The sequence below is a fragment of the Eublepharis macularius genome, chromosome 12 (genome assembly GCF_028583425.1).
Source record: "Eublepharis macularius isolate TG4126 chromosome 12, MPM_Emac_v1.0, whole genome shotgun sequence".
Taxonomy (NCBI): Eukaryota; Metazoa; Chordata; class Lepidosauria; order Squamata; family Eublepharidae; genus Eublepharis; species Eublepharis macularius.
In genome coordinates, this window is record NC_072801.1 from 18,117,928 (window position 1) to 18,137,944 (window position 20,017).

At 45.0% G+C, this 20,017-nt stretch overlaps 1 protein-coding gene across 1 annotated transcript in view; it reads right to left on the minus strand.

Annotated features, from left to right (window-relative positions):
* LOC129339063 (uncharacterized) overlaps positions 1-20,017 on the minus strand; it is a 115,376-nt gene that overhangs the window by 11,231 nt on the left and 84,128 nt on the right. Inside the window, exons 52-65 of the mRNA XM_054993668.1 lie at positions 19,859-19,940; positions 18,219-18,356; positions 17,125-17,290; positions 14,574-14,695; positions 13,508-13,648; positions 12,258-12,371; positions 12,033-12,161; positions 9,650-9,805; positions 8,925-9,080; positions 6,375-6,540; positions 4,528-4,712; positions 3,842-3,934; positions 2,346-2,550; positions 1,992-2,179 (exon numbers count right to left, since the gene is read on the minus strand). Of these exons, the coding sequence (XP_054849643.1) occupies positions 1,992-2,179; positions 2,346-2,550; positions 3,842-3,934; positions 4,528-4,712; positions 6,375-6,540; positions 8,925-9,080; positions 9,650-9,805; positions 12,033-12,161; positions 12,258-12,371; positions 13,508-13,648; positions 14,574-14,695; positions 17,125-17,290; positions 18,219-18,356; positions 19,859-19,940 (2,041 nt within the window). The remainder of the gene's footprint in view (positions 1-1,991; positions 2,180-2,345; positions 2,551-3,841; positions 3,935-4,527; positions 4,713-6,374; positions 6,541-8,924; positions 9,081-9,649; positions 9,806-12,032; positions 12,162-12,257; positions 12,372-13,507; positions 13,649-14,573; positions 14,696-17,124; positions 17,291-18,218; positions 18,357-19,858; positions 19,941-20,017) is intronic.

Genomic DNA, 20,017 nt, shown 5'->3' on the forward strand with positions numbered 1-20,017 from the left:
TATCAGCATCTACCAGCTTAAAAGAAAATGGATACAAGATGATGTACAGATGGTATTTAACACCAAAGAAGTTAGCGAATGCCAACAGCCAAATGTCAAATAAATGCTGGAAATGTAAAAAACATGAAGGTTCGATGTATCACATGTGGTGGACTTGTGAAAAAGCTAAGACGTTTTGGTCTAAGATTTTTGCTGAAATGTCATCAATTTTGAAAAGCAATGTAGCAAAGAGTCCAGAATTATTATTATTGGGATTAAATATGGAAAATGTTGATGTTAGAGATAGGGTATTAGTTTATTATATGACAGTAGCTGCAAGATTATTGTATGCACAGTATTGGAAGCAAGAAGAGCTACCGGAAACTCAAGATTGGATCCAAAAATTGCTGCACATGGCAGAAATGGACAATTTAACAAGAAAGGTAAGAGAACGGAATCCAAGGGAATTTATGGTGGATTGAGAGAAATTTAAAAATTACCTGGAGAAGAAATGGGATGTGAAAGGTCAATTGTGGTCTCTTGACAGTTATTAAGAGGTAGATTTGATATAGAAGTTAATACTTTGCCTTGAATAGTAGGGATAAATATAACTTAGATATAGGGATAAGAAGAAAAAGGATCAGAGTGCAGTTGGGAGTCAACTCAGAAAAGGGGAAGGGGTGGGGGGGTGGGATAGCATATGTCAAGAAAGGGGGAATATTTGTTTTTAAATGTCTTTGGAATGTATGTGAACCCATCCAATATTTTTTTTTTAAAAAAAAGTCCTTAGGCTTTGTATATTAACTCAAACCTATCTAATGATGAGCCATACACTTGCAGCCTTAGGGTCAAACTAGACATGATGCCATAACGGTGCTACCTGTTTAAAGTTATCTAAAAATGTCATAGGTGTTCCATCCTGACTGGGCCTGCAGAGTGATGCTAATAACAACAACCACAACCACAACAACATTTGATTTATTTACCGTCCTTCAGGACAACTTAACACCCACTCTGAGCAGTTTACGAAGTGTGTTATTATTATCCCCACAACAAAACACCCTGTGAGGTGGGTGGGGCTGAGAGAACTCTGGAAGAGCTGTGACTGACCCAAGTTCACCCAGCTGACTTCAAGTAGAGGAGTGGGGAATCAAACCCGGTTCTCCAGATTAGAGTCCCACCGCTCTTAACCACTACACCAAACTGGTGCTCCTGTTCCCCTCACATTTTCAAGTGTCAAAACAGCTGCTGGGGCACAGCCATTTTGACATCAAGGGCACAGTGTTGAAATGAGCAACTCATCCATGTGCGCTATGGGCCCGATCAGGATTGGGCCCTCACACCATATTCAAATTACTTTAAAATGGCAAAGGTGTCTTCATGGCAATCAGAAGGATGCCGTCATGTCTAGCTGGGCCTTAATCTACCTCACAGGGTTTTTGTGAGGTAAAATAGAGGAGGCGGGAACAGCATAAGCTGCTTTGGGTCCCCACCAGGGAGAAAGGGGGAACATAAATAAAGAAATACTTGCTTCAGGAGTCATGAACTACTGACAGCAGCTAAAAGTCAATTAAAGGGGAAAAGGCAAAATTAGCCTCTTCAAGCCCCCTGACAGCTTACAGAATTCTGGAGGACAAGTTTGGCAGGGAGGGAGGGAGGGAGGGAGGGAGGGATTTCCAAATTGTTCCCCCTCCTATTGTTCCTTGCAGCTTATAATGAATATATTTATGAGTCCAGACAAGGAGCAGCTTAGTTTTCTTTCGTGCATAAACCACGTTCTGCTCTGTCGTTTACTTCTAGAAAGTATGTGTCTCTGCAAGAAAGGAAAGACAGGACAAAGCAGTTGAACTGCTCCTCTCAGCTTTCATCCAGCCCGTCTGGACCCTTCAAACCTGCTGCCTGTGAGTTCCTAATGAGCTTTTAAAAAAAGAATCATCCTAAACTTTCTCCCACTGTGTCTGTTTTGGCCCTTGGCACTTGCGGATAACTGAAGCTTTTATAGATATACCTACCATATCTAAGCCAGTTTTCAAAGTTCGTAGAGAAACCTGGATGGGTTCCATCAGACAGACTTCCTTCACAATGGTGGGGACCAAAGCCTGAAGCTTCCTCAGATACTCTTCTGTCCTTTCTTGCCACACCTCATCCCAAGGTTTTGAAGTCACGTCATAATAGGCATCCTTCAGTGTCCTTAATGGCTCTTAATTTTTTTTAAAAAAATGTAATAGCAGAAAGGGGTCCAGATTGTTAAGCATAAGCCAAACTTCAAGCTTGGTTTGGGATGCGGCAAATATCGACTGCATCCCCTACCAATTCTAATGCCATGATTTCCCACAGCTTTTGCCCTCCCACTGATCCCAGCTTACTTTGCAGCTCGCTCTGCATCTGCCGAGCAAAGTCTTGAATTTTCCCCAGATAAAGAGGGAGGTCGTTCTGCAGTGCATGCTGGACTCCACTCTGCCTCCACACCTGGGTGGCTCTTCTTAACCCGTTTTGGATGATTCCTGCTACCTCCTGGGAGAATCTTAAGAGCCAGCCAGCAGCATCGTAGAGGAATCCAATGTGCTGTACCTATAGCAAGCCCCCCAAATCAAGAATATGATGTGGATTAAAACACACACACCTGGGAGAAAGAAGATAACATCAGAATTGTAACAACAACAATGTGCTTATATACCAGTTTTCCAGACAGATTAGTGCCCACTCAGAGTGGTGAACAAAGTCAGAGCTAAACTACAAGAGACGAGTTACACAAGGACGCTCACGTGAAGGGAGTCGCAATGTTAGCCAGGAAGCTGAGTTTTAAAAGACAGATAGGAAGGCTTTGTCAGTTTCCCCTCTCTACAGAGCAGCAAAGATGGTTCCTCAGAGGGTTTATTTCCTCTTCTCCTTCTAGAAGGGGAGGTGAACCATTGAGAGGTGAAGAGGAACTAAACAAACCCTCTGAGGAGTGATCTTTGCTTGCTCTGTAGAGAGGGGAAATGGACAAAGCTTTCAGATCTGTCTTTTAAAACTCGGCTTCCTGGTTAACATTGTGACTTCCTTCATGTGAACATCCTTGTGTAATTTGTTTCTTGTAATTTAGCTCTCAGTGTTGTTATTATCCCCACAATATAGCTGGGGCTGAGAGGAGTGGCTTACTTAAGGCCACCTACAGAGTTCATAGCAGTAGCAGGATTCGAAGCAACAGAGTGCTGGTTCACAGCCCAACTACTTAACCACTATGCGACAGCAGCTTTGTTCATCTTGAAGAAAAACAGAGAACACAGCAGGAAGGAGTGACAATGAAAACACTTCATTTTAAGTATTTCAGAGTAAGATATTGCATTGCTTTACTCCTGATCTATTTAGGGAAAACAATAGGCACCCCAAACTACATCTAAGATGAGGAGGTTAACGCTTCCCCATTGCTTTGCTGTGTGTAAAACAGAGGAGAGGAGAACAGTGTAAGCCACCTAGGTCCTACATGGGGTAGAAAGGTGGAGTATAAATGGGGGAAATAATTTAAACTTAAGGGTCCTCATTAAACGAAAAGCCATGATTGGGTCTCCAGTGTGTTTTCGAAGTGCAGCATATTGAAGTTCAAGTGATGCAGAACTCACCAAACATGACTGTTTGGTGCAGTGGTTAAGAGTGGCAGGACTCTAATCTGGACAGCCAGGTTTGATTCCCCATTTCTCTGCTTGAAGCCAGCTCTCTCCAAGCTCTTTCAGCTCCACCCACCTCACAGGGTGATTGTTGTGAGGATGATAATAACACACTTTGTAAAGCGCTCTGAGTGGGCATTAAGTTGTCCTGAAGGGAGGTATATAAATGGAATATTGTTGTTATTATTATTATATGCACCATGTGAACATCTTACCGATCTTCTGAACTCCCAAATTCGTTCCTCCAAGCTTTTGATCTTTGCTACCAGTCTGTGTTGTAGGTCGGATGTTATTTCATTCACTCTGGACTGCAAGCATTTTTTTTAAAAAAAAAAAGAGAAAAACTTGAATTTGTATAATTTAGGAACCCTGGTAGGACCCCAAAATGGTCAATGAGGCTTCTTAATTAAAGTAAGAAGACAGTGTGGGGCGTGGGGTGCTTTGGTGGATGAATGACTAGTTTTCATAGAGAGACTCAACCTGAGTCTAGGATAAACCACTTCAGAGGGTAGTGGGGACGGGCTGTTGTTCCTGCTTGGCATCCCTGTTATTAAACAGCAATGGCTGCTACGAGCAGCGCAGCCACTGCAGCTCAAGAGAGAGACTGAACAGGCAAGCAGACCACAGGGGGTGCTCTTCCTTCTCCTAGCTGCCACTGTGGTTTGCTCGATCAGACAGGCTTGGAGGGGCCCACTCTGGCCACAGCTGCACACACTGGTAAGGAGTGGTCGCTGCTGCTGCTAGGTCATGGGAGGTTAGGAGTCAGCTGTGCGCCCTCTTAGGCCTTGGCAGCTGCACAACAATACCAATTCTTGATGCCAGCCCAGATGTGAATAACTAAATGATGGCCAGTTGCATCTACTTCTGTCTTTATAAATGTCGGTTTCTGGAAGCGTCGTACCTCAGCCTTCAAAAGTGGATTGCCACGGCAATAGGCATTCAAAGTTAAGCTTCGGTTAGTGGCTTCCAAGGCCAGTTGCCCCATGTCCTCCTGCCTCACTCCATTAATGACAAGGTAGGCATTAAGAACGGCACGTTGCTGGCCATCCACACAAGCTGAGAGCTCCAGTCCGTCTTCGAAATCTCCTGTGATGGCAAAAAGGAATAGACATTTAGATGTTCTGTAGTCAGTTCTTTTGAGAGGCAGGCAAATAAAGCAGTGTCCATGAAGAGAAAATCCAGAGGAGTTAGCCCTGTTAGTCTGTAGCTGCAAAATAGTAAAAAAAGTCCAGTAACACTTTTAAGACTAACTAACTTTATTGTAACATAAGCTTTCGAAAACCACAGCTCTCTTCGTCAGATGCATGGAGGGTATGAAGAAACTGGCTGGGGGAAGACTTCAATCTACTTGGACATTGCATCAAGGACTTAAAGATCACTGTAGTTCAACAGAAACATTTCAAAAACAAAGTCCAACAGGAAGCTGCTCAATTGGAATTCATATGTAAATTCATATGTAAATTTGACTCAATCAGACTTGGATTGAATAGAGACTCTGGATGGTTATCTCATTATCAGAAAGGAATGCCTTCAGGCATTCCATTCAGATTCAGCAATGGAGGGAAGAGGTCACACCCAGCCTGGACTGTGCACTCCACCTCTTTCATGACTTTTGCAACTGATTTGTATTGACATGGCCTTCATTCCCTGCACCCTCTCCTCCCTCCCCTCCCCACCTATATCTTTGGCCAGTTTCTTCATACCCTCCATGCATCTGACAAAGAGAGCTGTGGTTCTTGAAAGCTTATGCTACAATAAAGTTGGTTAGTCTTAAAGGTGCTACTGGACATAAGAACATAAGAACACAAGAGAAGCCATGTTGGATCAGGCCAATGGCCCATCCAGTCCAACACTCTGTGTCACACAGTGGCCAAAAAACACAGGTGTCCTCAGGAGGTCTGCTAGTGGGGAAGGGACACTAGAAGCCCTCCCACTGATTGCCCCCCCCCAAACACCAAGAATACAGAGCATCACTGCCCTAGACAGAGAGTTCCATCTATACCTTGTGGCTAATAGCCACTGATGGATGTCTGCTCCATATGTTTATCCAATCCCCTCTTGAAGCTGTCTATGCTTGAAGCTGCCACCACCTCCTGAGGCAGTGAATTCCACGTGCTAATCACTCTTCGGGTGAAGAAGTACTTCCTGTTATCCGTTCTAACCTGACTGCTCAGCAATTTCATTGAGTGCCCATGAGTTCTTGTATTGTGAGAAAGGGAGAAAAATACTTCTTTCTCTAGCTTCTCTATCCCATGCATAATCTTGTAAACCTCTATCATGTCACCCCTCAGTCGTTGTTTCTCAAGCTAAAGAGCCCCATGATCATGAAGGGAAGGACTCATCTTGCACGAGAACATGCACACAGATGCAAAAATGAGATAATATCAATTATGGTCCAAAAACTATGGCTGACCTCTATTCATTTGCATTTGCAGAAAAGGGAGCAGAGGTTTTGGCCAATTTCCTTCTCCCACTGCAGATCTCGACTTTTCCCCTCTATGCTATTCCTGAGGGCCCCCATGAAACAAAAATTCTGGGGGCTTAATGGATGGCAGGAGGAGGAAATGGACAAGTCTCACTCCGCAAAGTCCATGGATGGCTGGATCCATTATTTGGTCTGGTTTAAAATTATCTCCTCAGTTTGAAGAAATCCAAATTCAGCTGATTATCCTGGAAGCAAACGTTACCCTAGAGACTTCAAACCTCTCTCAATATATCCCAATATATCCCAAGCAATATCAAATTTACCCTTTAAATATCCCATGTAATAACGAAGACACTTCTTCCCTTTGGAAGCTGCTAGTTTCAGTTTCTCTTTGGCGTCCATCTTTCCCTCCACCAGGACCTGGCTTTGTACAGCTGAGGAGGTCAAGCTTCCCGTAACATCCAGCCAAAGAGCCTCCCAAGCTTTTAACTGTGAGTACAAAAGGAGAAAAAAAACTTTTTCTGATTACTCTAATAAGGAAAGAGAACTTGCACAATGTAGGGTTGCCCACTTCAGGTTGGTAATTCCCAGGGCTTTTTTTCTGGGAAAAGAGGTGGTGGAACTCAGGACTGCACAATGACGTCACTTTGGGTCAGCTGGAACAAGGGGGGAGTTTTTTAAAGTTTAAATCACCCTTGGTGAAAATGGCCACATGGCCGGTGGCCCCGCCCCCTGATCTCCAGACAGAGAAGAGTTTAGATTGCCCTCTGCGCTGCGGAGTGGCGAGGAGGGCCATCTAAGCTCCCCTCTGTCTGGAGATTGGGGGTGGGGCCACCAGCCATGTGACCATTTTTAAGAGGTGCCGGAACTCTGTTCCACCATGTTCCTGCTGAAAAAAAGCCCTGGTAATTCCGGAAGATTTGGGGGGTGGAGCCTAGGGCAGGTAGCATTTGGAGAGGGGAAGGACCACAGCAGAGTATACCACCATAGAATTCACCCTCCAAAACTGCTGTTTTCTCCAGGGGAACTGATCTCTGCCATCTGTTGGCAATTCTAGCACAAGGACAGTGGACAATGAGGTGCTCTGATTATCTTTTTGGAAGCCTTGCATCAGGATCTAATCAGACTGGATACTCCGGGAATTCCAGGATCCAAGCATTTTTTTTTTTGATTATTTGCTGTCAGGTTCTGATTTGGATCAAGAGTTTACCTTAGGAGGCAGGAGGGTGTTTAACCTAAGCTTTAAACAAACTTAATTGGGGGAAATATATAGATACTTGGGTCTGGACAAGGGTACAGGGGGAAAAGTTCAATCCACTCCCCCTTGGTCCCAATCCAAAACAGGACATTTACCCAGCAAAAAAACATGAGAACTTGACAACAGGTCTCCCAGTACCTTGCCAAGCTGGTTTGCAAGATCCAATGCAAAACAACGGAGGTCTTTGTTTGCATTTAGTCATGTGCATATAAAGTGGTGCTGCTAGTGGGTCTATGAAAAACCATGTGCCAAAGCCTCCCCCATCTCTTGCCTCCCCTTGTGGCACCTGGCTGGCTTCCAGTATTGGAGTCAGAGCAGGATAAAAGTGCTTTGAACAACAGAGCTCCAAGGGGTAAAATGGAGAAACGGGAGTACAAACTGATCCACAAATCTATGAGCCACTGGAAACAACATGGGTAGGTCTGGCTGTCTGATACCAGGGTTACCAGGCGCTAGAAACAGGAGCAGTTCTGTTAAGTCAGAACGTTGTGGAAAGAAAGCCTTTTTGTTTTGACCCCAGCAACATAGAGCCAAGCTAGAAGCGACGAATGACACTTGAATGGCAAGTGAACAGACTCACGTGTATTCCTCCCTGTTCACTTGCGCTCCACTTGCACTCCACTCGATCGGTGGAGTGCAAGTGGAGGGCAAGTGAACAGTGAGGAATACACGTGAGTCTGTTCACTTGCCGTTCAAGTGTCATTCATCACTTCTAGCTTGGCCCTCAGTACAACATTCTGTGCCAAGAAAAAGAGTACATCCACATAAAACACTGTGGAATGTATCATACAGATCATAGCGTCTGACCATGAACTTGTTTTTTTAATCTTCATGCAGAATTTTGAAATCTTTTAATACAATAATAAGCTGAGCTGTCAAAATAATAAGCTTGCTATTGCTTCCAAGTTATTCACAGAGAACAAGACCGCTAGGTGGCAGCATATGCTCAGCAATGATAAAATGGGCCCTTTCCCATCTGGACTGCTTTTACTTTCAGCTAGCAGGCATGCTACAACTGCAGCCCTTTGTAGCAAAGCTCTTCTCCCCTTTGGAAAAATGCTCATGGGAGGCGACATTCCCATTTGAGAAGAGAGGGAGTGCCTACCCCTTCTCCTTCCAGTTACTTTCCCCCTGAAATCCCCCCCATCACCTCAGATGCCTTTATTCATCACAACGCTTATTTATTTGGGAAAGTTATATCCTGCGTTTCCTGTTTCCAAACACACCAAAAGTCAGGTTTCAAGCCTGTGGATTGCGAGGTCAGGAACACAAGCCAAAGCAGCTGTAGGAAGGAGGAACAAATTTTCAGGGGGGAATGACTATGGGCCAAGCTACGAGTGACGAATGACACTTGAATGGCAAGTGAACAGACTCGCGTGTATTCCTCCCTGTTCACTTGCACTCCACTTGCACTACGTTCGAGTGGAGTGCAAGTGAACAGGGAGGAATACACGCGAGTCTGTTCACTTGCCATTCAAGTGTCATTCGTCTCTTGTAGCTTGGCTCTATCACACACTGTGTTATTGCCAGGGCACTTCTGCAACTGAAAAGGGGCCATCAAGCCGCCATTATCACCCCTTGCTACAGTGCCCCCCCCATTTCACTGTCAACTCACTGCAAATTCCACTGAGTAGTTCTTCACTTCAGCATCACTGTAATTCTTTAAGGCTACTGTGATGGACCTCTCCTCACCAGCGAGGCTTAATTTGCCTTCCGATTGTAGGAAGAAATCTCTTTTGCTTAGCTGATGTTTTCCAGAGAGCGCAATTGCCTAGAAGATACGGAAGAGGAGCAATTGTCTTCATTGTGGTTCATAAACTAACTTCAGACCATGGCTTCAGATCCTGGTTTGCAGACCACCCCCGCCCCCAACTAAGTGGAATGGCCCATGTTTGGACGTTCACCCTCACCATGGTATGATATCTGATGATAGGAGACTGATTCTCAAAACTTATATACCCTAGAAATCTTGTTGGTCTTGAAGGTCTACTGGACTTGAATCTTCCTCTTTGACTGCAGACCAGCTTGGCTACGCCCCTGAAACCTCCCTCAGCACGATTAGTTTAATAAAACCATGGTTTTCTATCTAGTACATTTTTATCCTGCCCATCCTCTAGGGACAGCAGAGAGGTGCACATGGCTTGCCCTCCTCAATTTGCCCCTCACCACAACCCTGTAAGGTAGAGTTTCCATGACCAAGTGGGGATTTGAACGTGGGTCTCCCAGATTCGAGTTCAGCACATTGGCTTTTGCATGATGTCTGAACTCAGCCACAATCTGTATTCAGTCTTGGACTTTTAGGCTACAGGTATTTAAAAACCACATCTACCTGGAACTTACATTGGGAAGGCCACAGGCTCCGACATTCATATAATAATGAAGCCAAGCAGAATAGTCCGTTTCTACCTTCCCTAGAATGTTTTGATTGGAACAGGAAGTCAAAAAGACGTTTTCCAAAATGGCTTCCACCTGAATTTTATCCAATGGCCTGCTTTTCTGTATTAAAAGAGGTTGGGGGAGAATTAGAATAGAACAAGTTTAACAAGAAAATTTAATTGAAAAAAATGACTTAAAAGTACATTCTTGCTGCTATTTGGCAGTGAAGGTTCATGAATGGTTTGACGCAAAAGGAAATTAAAACTCTGGGTCTGCTAGTCTTTAGGATTCTGAACTTGTCTATGAAATCCTGAGTGCTAGAAAGTAATTATTTTTTTTACTGCAAAGAATACTATGACACCCAGGATTCTTTTTATGCGAGGACTAGAAGTAGAGATGGGCACGAACAGCAATATGAACTAAAAAAAGCCATGAACAGCCCAATCAGCTGTTCACGAACAAGCTGTTCAGGAGGCCCCATTCTAAATGAACAGGTGGTCCTTGCAAGCCTCCTTCCTTGCTGTTCGTCAAGCCAGACAGTCTGGCACCTGCAATCAATTCCCTTGGCAACTGGAGGCAGGGACTGCCTGAACTCTGTCTAAACTCCTGCTGTTGCCCTGGAAACCCCAATCTAAGCTCAATTTAGCTTAATAGGCAGGTCTTCCTTTCAAGCGTGGAGCTCCAAATTTGTTACAAGGAAGCAAAGAGCAGGGGGGAGGGGGGCTCCCAGTTCTGACTTTGCAGACAGTGGAGAGGGAGAGACAGTTGCTGTTGGCATTTTGAGAGAGAGACAGGGAGAGTGCATTGGAGCTTGAATTTTCTTTGTGTGTGGTGGGATAGAGATCTACCTCTTCAAGTTCCAGGGCTGCTGCCAGGCTCTGGGTCAAGTTATTATTTATTACTGGTACCTTTCCTGCTGCTTGCTCAGGTAGGGTTTCTGGGAGTGGTGTGGTAGGGATCTTGATGGCTGGAGGAGAGCCTACTGGCTCCCATGAACAACAAACAACAAACATGTTCGTGAACAGGTCATGTTCATCAATGTTTGTTGTTCATTGTTCGTGGATGGCAACGAACACCATGTTTGGTGTTTTTTTCTGTTCGTGCCCATGTCTAACTGGAAGGCACTGTAGTGGCTGAAACAGCTAAATAACATCAGCACATCAAGGTTTTAGTAGGTTTTGAACCGTTGTTTGGGAGAAATCGACTAGGCTGGCCCACCAGAATCAGCGTCACCATACCCTGCCAGAGAAGCTTCTGATGGAGCCCACCACCGCTGCTGACCTGGATGTCCTTCCCCAACCCACTTGCTTGTATGCACTTTGCCATCCATGCTCCTGGCTTAGCATCATCAGAGCTATGGCATGTGGGTAGTGCAGGCAGCTGTGAACACAGGCAGTGAGAGGGATCATGAGGGGGTGGGGGAAGGAAGGATGCACAGGTGTATGGATCACTGGATGGGAAGGGAGGCACAAGCAGAGGGCCTGTTGTTGAGCAAAGAAGGGGAGGGGGCACTCTCCCAAGTCTGGAAACGGCCCTTGTACCAAGCCCCGCCCCATGTCATGTGAAGTACATGCATTATTGGCTAAAAGGATCTTACGCAGCAGGTCTGGGAAAGACTGCTGGAGACCCCAAAGAACCAACCGGGAGAGCTAACCTTGACACACCAACAGCCTCACTCAGCAGACGGCAGGTTCATAAATTTTATGGTGAAGGATCGTAACTCCATGAGTCAGGAACAGGCTTATTTGTTTATTCAGAAATTTTCCAGGGACCCTGCTAGAGGCGGCTTTGCGTGCAAAAAGTCCTGATACCCAGCATCTTATCTTAAAGCAAGGGCTGAGCCCGTGTGCCCATTTGGAATTATGAGAAAAGGTAAGTAGGTGTTGATACATAATGGCTGTCCCTGGCAGTGAGACAACTCATGAAATGGCTTCCATGTGAGGCAAACACAAAAATGCTAGGAGGATGCTCGGCTTGGGACCTCCTATCAGAGGCAGCTATTTCCCAATGCAGACCTAAAGCTGATGCTTCCTGGGGTTTTCTGATGCGCCAGAGGTGGAGGAAAGCCATGATGGGGTCTTTTCTTCCCCAAAGCATCATTTCCCTGAAACAATAAGCAGGCACCAGAAAACACGATCAGCTGGCACCACCAACTTAAAGGATCTCAGGCAGCCAGTGTTCAGAAGGACCTTTTCTCTGCCCGACACCTTGGAGAGTCACTGCCAGTCACAGCAGAAAGTGCTAAGCAAGATGGGCCAATGGTCAGATAGTATAAAAGACAGTTTCACATGTTAGTTACAGATCATCCATCATTCTTAACAACTGAGAGAACTGCTCTTCTTTGTACCTCGTATGTCAGATTTTGTGTGACTCTTTTGCCATCCCACTTCATATCTAGGTGCTGATGAAAGAAGGCTGCCGATTGCTCTATGGACCCGCATGCCTGAAGATTTCCAACCGTTAAAACATCCTGTAGCTGTCAACATTAAGAACAGAACACCACAGGTAGCCTGGAAAACCTGCAAATATCTCATATGGAGGATGTGTTTTTCAAGCAGGCTGACACTCATACCTGGCTAGAAGAAGCCGCGACGCAAGCATCCCAAAGTGTGACGTTCACTTTGGACTTATCTCTGAAAGTGATTTTTAAATAGGATTCCTGCCCACTGTTCCAACCAAGCTGCACCTAAAGACGTAAGAGCATCAGCTGCTAAAGTACATTTTTTGCAGAAGAGGAAAATAAAACCATAGCAAAGGAAACATTATATGGAAAGGAAAGCTATTGATTGTAGAGAACCTTAATAACATAATAATAACATTCAATTTATATACCGCCCTTCAGAACAACTCAAAGTGGTTTACAAAGTGTGTTATTATTATCCTCGGGACAATCACCCTGTGAGGTGGGTGGGGCTGAGAGAGCTCCAAGAAGTTGTGACTGACTCAAGGTCACCCAGCTGGCTTCAAGTGGAGGAGTCAAACCCGGTTCTCCAGATTAGAGTCCTGCCACTCTTCTCTCTCTGTGGTTCTTAATTGTTTGTCTCTCACGTCTAACCTATCAGTCTGTCAGAGAACCTGTGTCCCACTCTGATAGAAACAGAAAGCCCACTTTCCCCAAGAAGGACATTTATATGTTTACAGGAATTCTGCTATTATAGTTATCATAAATTTTAGGTACATAAAAATTGCTGTAGTAACATTGGGAGTAAATTCTTTTGCTGCAGATTTAAGGTATGATTCCTGGCAGGTAGGATTGACAGTAGGTGACATATCACACTTTCAGGTGGACATGGAGATTGAGGGACCGCAAATTCTTTATAATTGTTATAACCTCCCTGCATCCCTAGGCTACTTCTGCACACCACTGGTAGTACATGTACCACTGGTTGAACACCACTAGTATAGATAGATGATAAGTTTTGGGGAACACCTTCCCTCTTAAGAAATCTCATTGCTTAAGTACTGAACCAGCAGAAAGAGCACACAAATTGTTCAGAGGAGGTCAAAGGGAGCCCCAATCAAGGACAGCCATTGTTATAGCCAGAGGCCAATGGGTCCATTGCCTAGCAAGTGTGTGGTGCATGCACCATTCCCACCTGGATTAGCCCCACATAATACATTTTTAAAATCTATGCTTTGGATATATGTGCAATTATAGCATTGCATTTAAAGAATGGAAGCTTGTTTTCAAGAACAGGAGAGAGTCTAAATGGGCTTCTACGGGGGGCCCATTCCATTGGCAGCCTCCCATAGAGAAGAGGAAAGTCTCCTCTCCATTCTCAGGAGCAAAAATCACTCTGTGGTTCTTTTGTTTAAACTTACCTGCTGGTTGTATTTGCCTCTTCTGCTTTCAGTCAGGGAATTAACCTCGATTTGGCTCCAAGTGAAGTTAAAAGGGTGTGCGATTCTAGCATGGTAACCAACGTGCTCTCTCCCAAACTTAAGAGAAGATGAGACTACGACCTGTCTCAGAACAGATGTTATACAAGTTGCAAAATGTTTTTAAAAGATGTAACTAGATGTACAGAGGCAAATGTGCATTGTTTATTGAAGTATTTCAAAAGCAATCAAGATAGAACTATTAAAAACAGGAGAGAGATTGTGTGTGAGAGAGAGAAAGGGGGGCCCTTTCCACACATCCTTAAAGGGACGTCCCACTCACCGAATGCTGGTGGTTTTTCCCCTTGACTCCACACGTCTCCATTTTCAAAACAGTTGCAGGCTTTTTGGCTTCTATTTTTTCGGTGCCTTTTCGGGGACAGCCAGTATTCGGGGGGTGGGCTGTCCCTTGAAGGACATGTGGAAAGGGCCAGAGGGAGAAAAAGAGAAATTCCACCCCCCAAACTTTTAAAAACACCTGTTAAAGGATAAGGATGGCAAATATGGGGCAGTTAATGGAAGTATTTAGACAAAAGATGGTGAGAATGCATGGTGAGATTCATAATTTAACGGTGCAGAAACAGATACCTGTACATATTCCAAGGATGTAGAAATCTGCTACAGCCAAATATCCTGATGGAATTTGCAACCCAAACTCCTTCCCTGGTCAGTAGAATGCAAATTTCTTGACAAAATGGGCAACCAGGGTAATAATAATAAATTGATCACAACAACATAGGCATACAGTCAGACAACACAGACACATGGGGAGGTGCTGTCAGTTAACACTCGAACCCGGACAAAGGGGTTGCAGAAGCCATCTAGACTCTGCACTGGGCACCTGGAGCTCTGGATTTGCTCTCGGAAATTCCAGCCATCCTGGATAGCCTTCAGTTGCCCATGAACTCCTTCTCCCCAGCACACCACCAGCAAATTAAGTCTGCCCTGTCTTGCATGTACATGCTCCAATCTCTCTCTCTCTTTATATATATTTAAAAAACAAACATACCTGTTCTTTGTCATCCCAACCAATGGTAAGGTCATCCCTGTGTTTTTGGACAGAATGCTCCACGTACATGTTGAGCGTGGAATGCTGAGGGAAAGGAATTAGGAGAGGATGGCAGATTTCCACTGAAATGAAGAAGGCAAAAGCCAGTCAATCCAGTTTTTAAACAAGTTAATCCCCACATTAAGAGGCTTCCTATGCCATTTCTCTGTAGCTGAACTACTAGGCCTCATGCACACATCACACCAGACCTCTGACTACTTGTGGACAGGCACTAACATGACTTGCTTGCCATGCCAATGTATTCTCTTCACCTCACACATAGACCACACCTTGGGTCGGGAGGCTTGCAGTCCAACTCCAAATCTGAAGTGATCTCCGAATGCAGGTGTGTGTGTAAACGGGAGTTTTCATCCAACCAACTGGGATTAAACTGAGGTTTACAATCCTGGTTTGTGCTCTCTGTCAGTCAGGGCCAATCTCCGTGGCATGGTCTCTCCTCACTCCCAAAGTCTCAAACTTGAAAGAGGAGGAGTTTATATCACTTAGCCCCTCCCTCCTTCCCTTTCCCATGCAACCCAGAGTGGTTGTTTGAGCCTCCTTATTGGCCAACATCTCTCCCCTTCTATAGAGCATTCCTCTCGAGAGAACCCCATCCTGCTTCACGTGCCAAAAAGAAGGAGGCCACGAACACGCAAGTATGTTTGTGCCCGGATTCGGTTTCGTTTTCTCAGCCATGTCGGACGCTCCTCTCGGCAGGTCCGAGAGGAAGCGCCCAAGCACCCTGACCGGGCGGCTGATCTGCGAAGATTAGCCCCCAAGACTCCCAGTGAGGGAGGCAGGGTCCGGGAAGCTGCGGGAAGAACCCCCCGAAAATCAATGCGGGGGGTTAATTGCCCATTTGTCCCTATGGAGGCCAGCAGACGTGCGCGGCGCCTCGAGTGCTGCCGGGCTATGGAAAACGGCAAAGAACAGAACTAGGCGGAAGCCTGCAAGTAAGCGAATCCCTTCTGTTACTACAAGCGTACGCGAAGGAGTGGTGGGATCTGAAGCTAAGAAGGCTCGTTCTTCCCCTTCGCTGAGTTTCAGAATTTGGGCTGGCGGTCCCCCCCCCTAAAATGGCAGCGAAAAAACAAAGTCCCGCTCTGGGTAAGTCAATCTCGGCTACCCTGCAGAAGGGAGAGTCGCTTGAGGAACTGGTGCGCAGGGCGGTTGTTGAAGCCATAAAACCCTTTGTTGACAAGCTGAACGAAACAGATCAAAGGGTGGGCTTAATTGAAAGCGAAGTGAAAACCATTAAGGAAGCAGCGGGGGGGGGCAGAGAAGGCTGCCCGGGAAAGTGTGTCACTCGTGAAGGCTATGAAAAAAGAGTTAAAGCTGGTGGAGAACCAGCGGATCGGGCTACAAGTGGAACGAACGCAGACAATTTTGCGCCTCCAGAACGTGAAAGAGGAGGAAAATGAGGATTTATGGGGTCTGGTCTCGGAACTACTGGCGACACCCGCGAGGACAACTAAAGAAGAGGTTAAAAGCGCCATTTTGGAAGTCCGCCGGGCTTCTTCAAAATATGCAACGAAGCGTCAGCTGCCTCGCGAGATCACCATCGATTTTTCATCTAAAAGGATCCGAGACACTATCCTATACAATTCATACAATGCGGATTTGGACTTTTTGGGTAACAAAGTTAAGATATTGAAGGACGTCCCATTTTTAGTTCGGAAAAGACGTTTTAAGTATAAAAAGCTCGCAGCTCTTCTGAGGGAACGTTGAATAAAGTACAAATGGTTATTTCCGGAAGGAATCTGGTTCAGTTACAAAGATCAAACCTATAAGATATTATCAAAAGATCAACTAAGGGATTTTGAGGATAAAAATCCGGAATTTCAGTGCACCAAGCAAGAAGAAAGGGAGAAGTCTGAGGAGGGGGGGAGGAAACGAGCACTGCGGCTGCAGTTGCTCAGAGAGAACTGCGTCCGGGACCCAGGAGGGGGAGGAAAATTTAATTTGAATTCGATTGTAATTTGTATTCTGTATGATCAACCACTCCATCATTACTTTATTAAGCTATTTCTTTATCATGGCAGTATGAAGGGAAAGCATTGAAGTGTAGTGTTTAGTGTTTGTAGGTTACCTTCCCTTTTTTTTTCCACCCCCCCTTCCCCTTTTCTTTTTTCTCCCTTCTTTTCCTTCCCTCGTGTTATTGTAATCTTTTGTAGTTACTGTTATTGTAGTTTGTATGTTAGGTATTGAAAAATAAAAAAACTTTAAAAAAAAAAAGAATGTTTGTGCCCGTTGTGAAGAATTCTGTGGTTAAGTCTGAACATGGCTTATGTTTTTCCAACAGAATCTTCCATAATGTGAGAGCTCCATCTTTACTATCATATATGCCATACCTTTTATGTGTAAAGATGCAGAGCCGCTGCTGTGAAACAGGTGCTTGGTTTACAGAGGCTTGAAATATGCCTTAAAACAACTTTCTGATGGGGGGTGGGTGGCATGCAGGGCTTCCTTTAATTTTGGCTATTGTAGATCCGTAAAAGTTTTAGACACCTACCCTTGATAGCATGGCCTCCAGATACCTTTGGGAAGAGTCTACGGTAAGTGCTGATGAACTTTATCTCCTTGCTATTATTCCATAAGGCAGAACCTCTCAAAATTTGGCTTCTCTTGCTTATCTGGTAGCCTGTCATGAGCACAAGTTGTCCTGGAAGGACTGTTAACTGAAAATACAGAGGTGGGAACATCCATCAGTATGCAAAGATTTTAGCTTCCCAGATTCTGTGGGGGAAAAAAACAGACCTCACCTTCCCTGTATGTATGAATAAATACAACTAGATTCCCACCCACTCACCCTTTAATTTTGCCCCTATAATAAACAGCTATCATTATTTGTAAACCTTTGAAAGAAAGGGAGGACATAAATTTTAAAATAATAAAAAATGAGGAGCCAATGGAGATAAATTTCTTGTCACCACAACTTTACTCATAAATGGACAGTCTTGTGAATTATCTACATTTGGATTCCCTCCGGTCAAGCCTAGTTTGACTTTTAATTCACACTGCAGATCAGTTGGTTTGTCTGCTGAAGTCTGCAGAACACTCCGTTCTGAATGCCCAGGATCAGGTCCCTCCCTGGGTCAGGCCGGGCCCCGGATTTACCTCATCACCATCCAGCATGGGAAAAAGGCAAGCCTGCCAAGACGGGCCCACGGTGATTCCGGCCTTTCAGGGCCCTGCAGCCGCTACTACTAGGAGCAGGTGCCAATTCAAGGCCAGGGAAGAGGGGCAGGGCAAGGAAGAGCTTCCTAACAGGACTTTCTTTCCTCAGGAGAGGTCGGGAGGACCAACTGAGCACATGTGGCTCACTGCACCAGCCCTCATAATCGGACAGACTGCTAGTCAATGAGGAGGGTAGTGCCGGCTCTCTCCGCAGGTTGCTGGAGGGAGGCTGAGGAGAGGTGGAGGAATAAGGTGCCAAGAACCCCCTCCTCTCCTTCATATCTGAGGCCCTGCAGGCCCCAAGGGAGTCTCTCAAGCTAGGGGTGATGGAAGGAGATTCTCCTGAAGGACAGGGCCAAGGCATTTTCTAATCTCAAGCTGAAATAGTATCCATGGACATCTATAATTAACATAAAAAGTACCACCAACCTGGGGCACTGTGTGCATAAGCTGAAGAACTTGTGTGCGATTAGTCCTAGTGAACGTTATTTTTGTCAAGGCCTGAAAATCTGCGTTTTCCATCTGGAGGGAAATTTTTCCTTCTGCTTCTTTCGTTGGATAAGACACCTAAAGGAGAGTTGCAGTCAAGATATTTAAAAAACAACACAATATGCAGCAACTATCTTGAAACTCTGTGTCAAAATAGCTTGGTCCCTTGGTGCCTTTCTTAGCCTGGTGCTGCAGTCTTCACTTGTGTGTGCTGGCAACTTGTTTACTTGTGGGGAGGTGTCGTTGCTCAGTGACAAGACATTGACTTGGCATGTAGAAGGTCCCAAGTTCCATCTCTGCCCTCTTCAGCTAATATGGTCAGGAAATAGGTGATATGAAGGATTTTTGTCTCAGGCAGAGATTGATGGCTTTCTCAAATCCAGCTGGAAAGCACGTGCAAAAGCTACAGGGAGCAGCAGCCAGCTGACAAACGGTGACTGAATGTACATTATGGACAGTTACCTAGAAATGGTAGTCCACAGGGAATGAGAGCTCCATCTCCAGCTCTTCCACAAGTGGAACTTAACTGACAACCACTTCTGAGCTGAGCCCTCCACTTCACCACCTAGCCTCTGACCAGAGCTTTTTTTCAGCTGGAACACAGCTGAAGTTCAGCTGGAGTTCTGGAACCTCTTGAAAATGGTCACATGGCTGGTGGCCCCACCCCCTGATCTCCAGACAGAGGGGAGTTGAGATTGCCCTCCACGCCATGGCGCGGAGGGCAATCTCAACTCCCCTCTGTCTGGAGATCAGGGGGGCGGGGCCACCAACCATGTGACCATTTTCTCTGAGGGCAACCCACTGAGTTCCACCACCTCTTTTCCCAGAAAAAAAGCCCTGCCTCTGACCACCAGATGAAATGGGATGAGGCAGGGATGAAGATACTTGTTGGTCTCTTTGTGGTTGATGCCAAACATTCCATTTACTTATACAGTGCTGTATATCAAAACTACAATTAAATTGAATTGCAGAGGCAGCTCATGGATATGATCAGCAACATCTAAAAGTTTGGTAAGGATTCTATTATTGGATGCCATAAATCTTGTTTTCTACCATAGTAAATTGTCTTGTTTACAAAACAGAAATATTATCTATCTGTATGTGCAATGTAAAACAAAAATGCATTTGTACATCAGTAATAGTCTCTTAATATAAATACTGTAATGAAGTAAGTTATCTCTCACTGGTAATACCAAGTCAGATACCAGTATCTGCTCTAAGGAACTACATGCCCCTCGTGGATTTTTCATTCGTCTTCAATTTACACCACAACAGCAAGTTTTCTGGTTCACTACCAACTTAAGCAGTCATCCTACATCTGTGGGAACCCCCCCCCCCACCACACAACTGTAGCTTAATTCTGCATCATTGCAGCTTTTCTATTAACTTTAGAACATCATGGACCCCTAACATCCCAATTTTTATGGATCAACTTTAGCTCTTGTTCCCTTCTTTTATTTTCACTGTGGCTGGTATTACATTTCACAACCTCTGATACGATCAGGCCTTTCGGTGGGATTCTGAGAAGTGAGACAGCAGGCAAAAGCTGCATTGGTCTAATACTTATAAGGAACACATACCTTTGAGGAAATTTCAGCCACGCTGGGAAAGTACTGGAGAAGAATGGGCATGTTGTGATGAGATTTTATTTGTAATTCTTCACTAGGGAAAAGAGACACAGTAGTTAGTTGATAATATTCTTCAGCAAGTTTATAGCATCCAGTTCAGAAGTCAGGCTA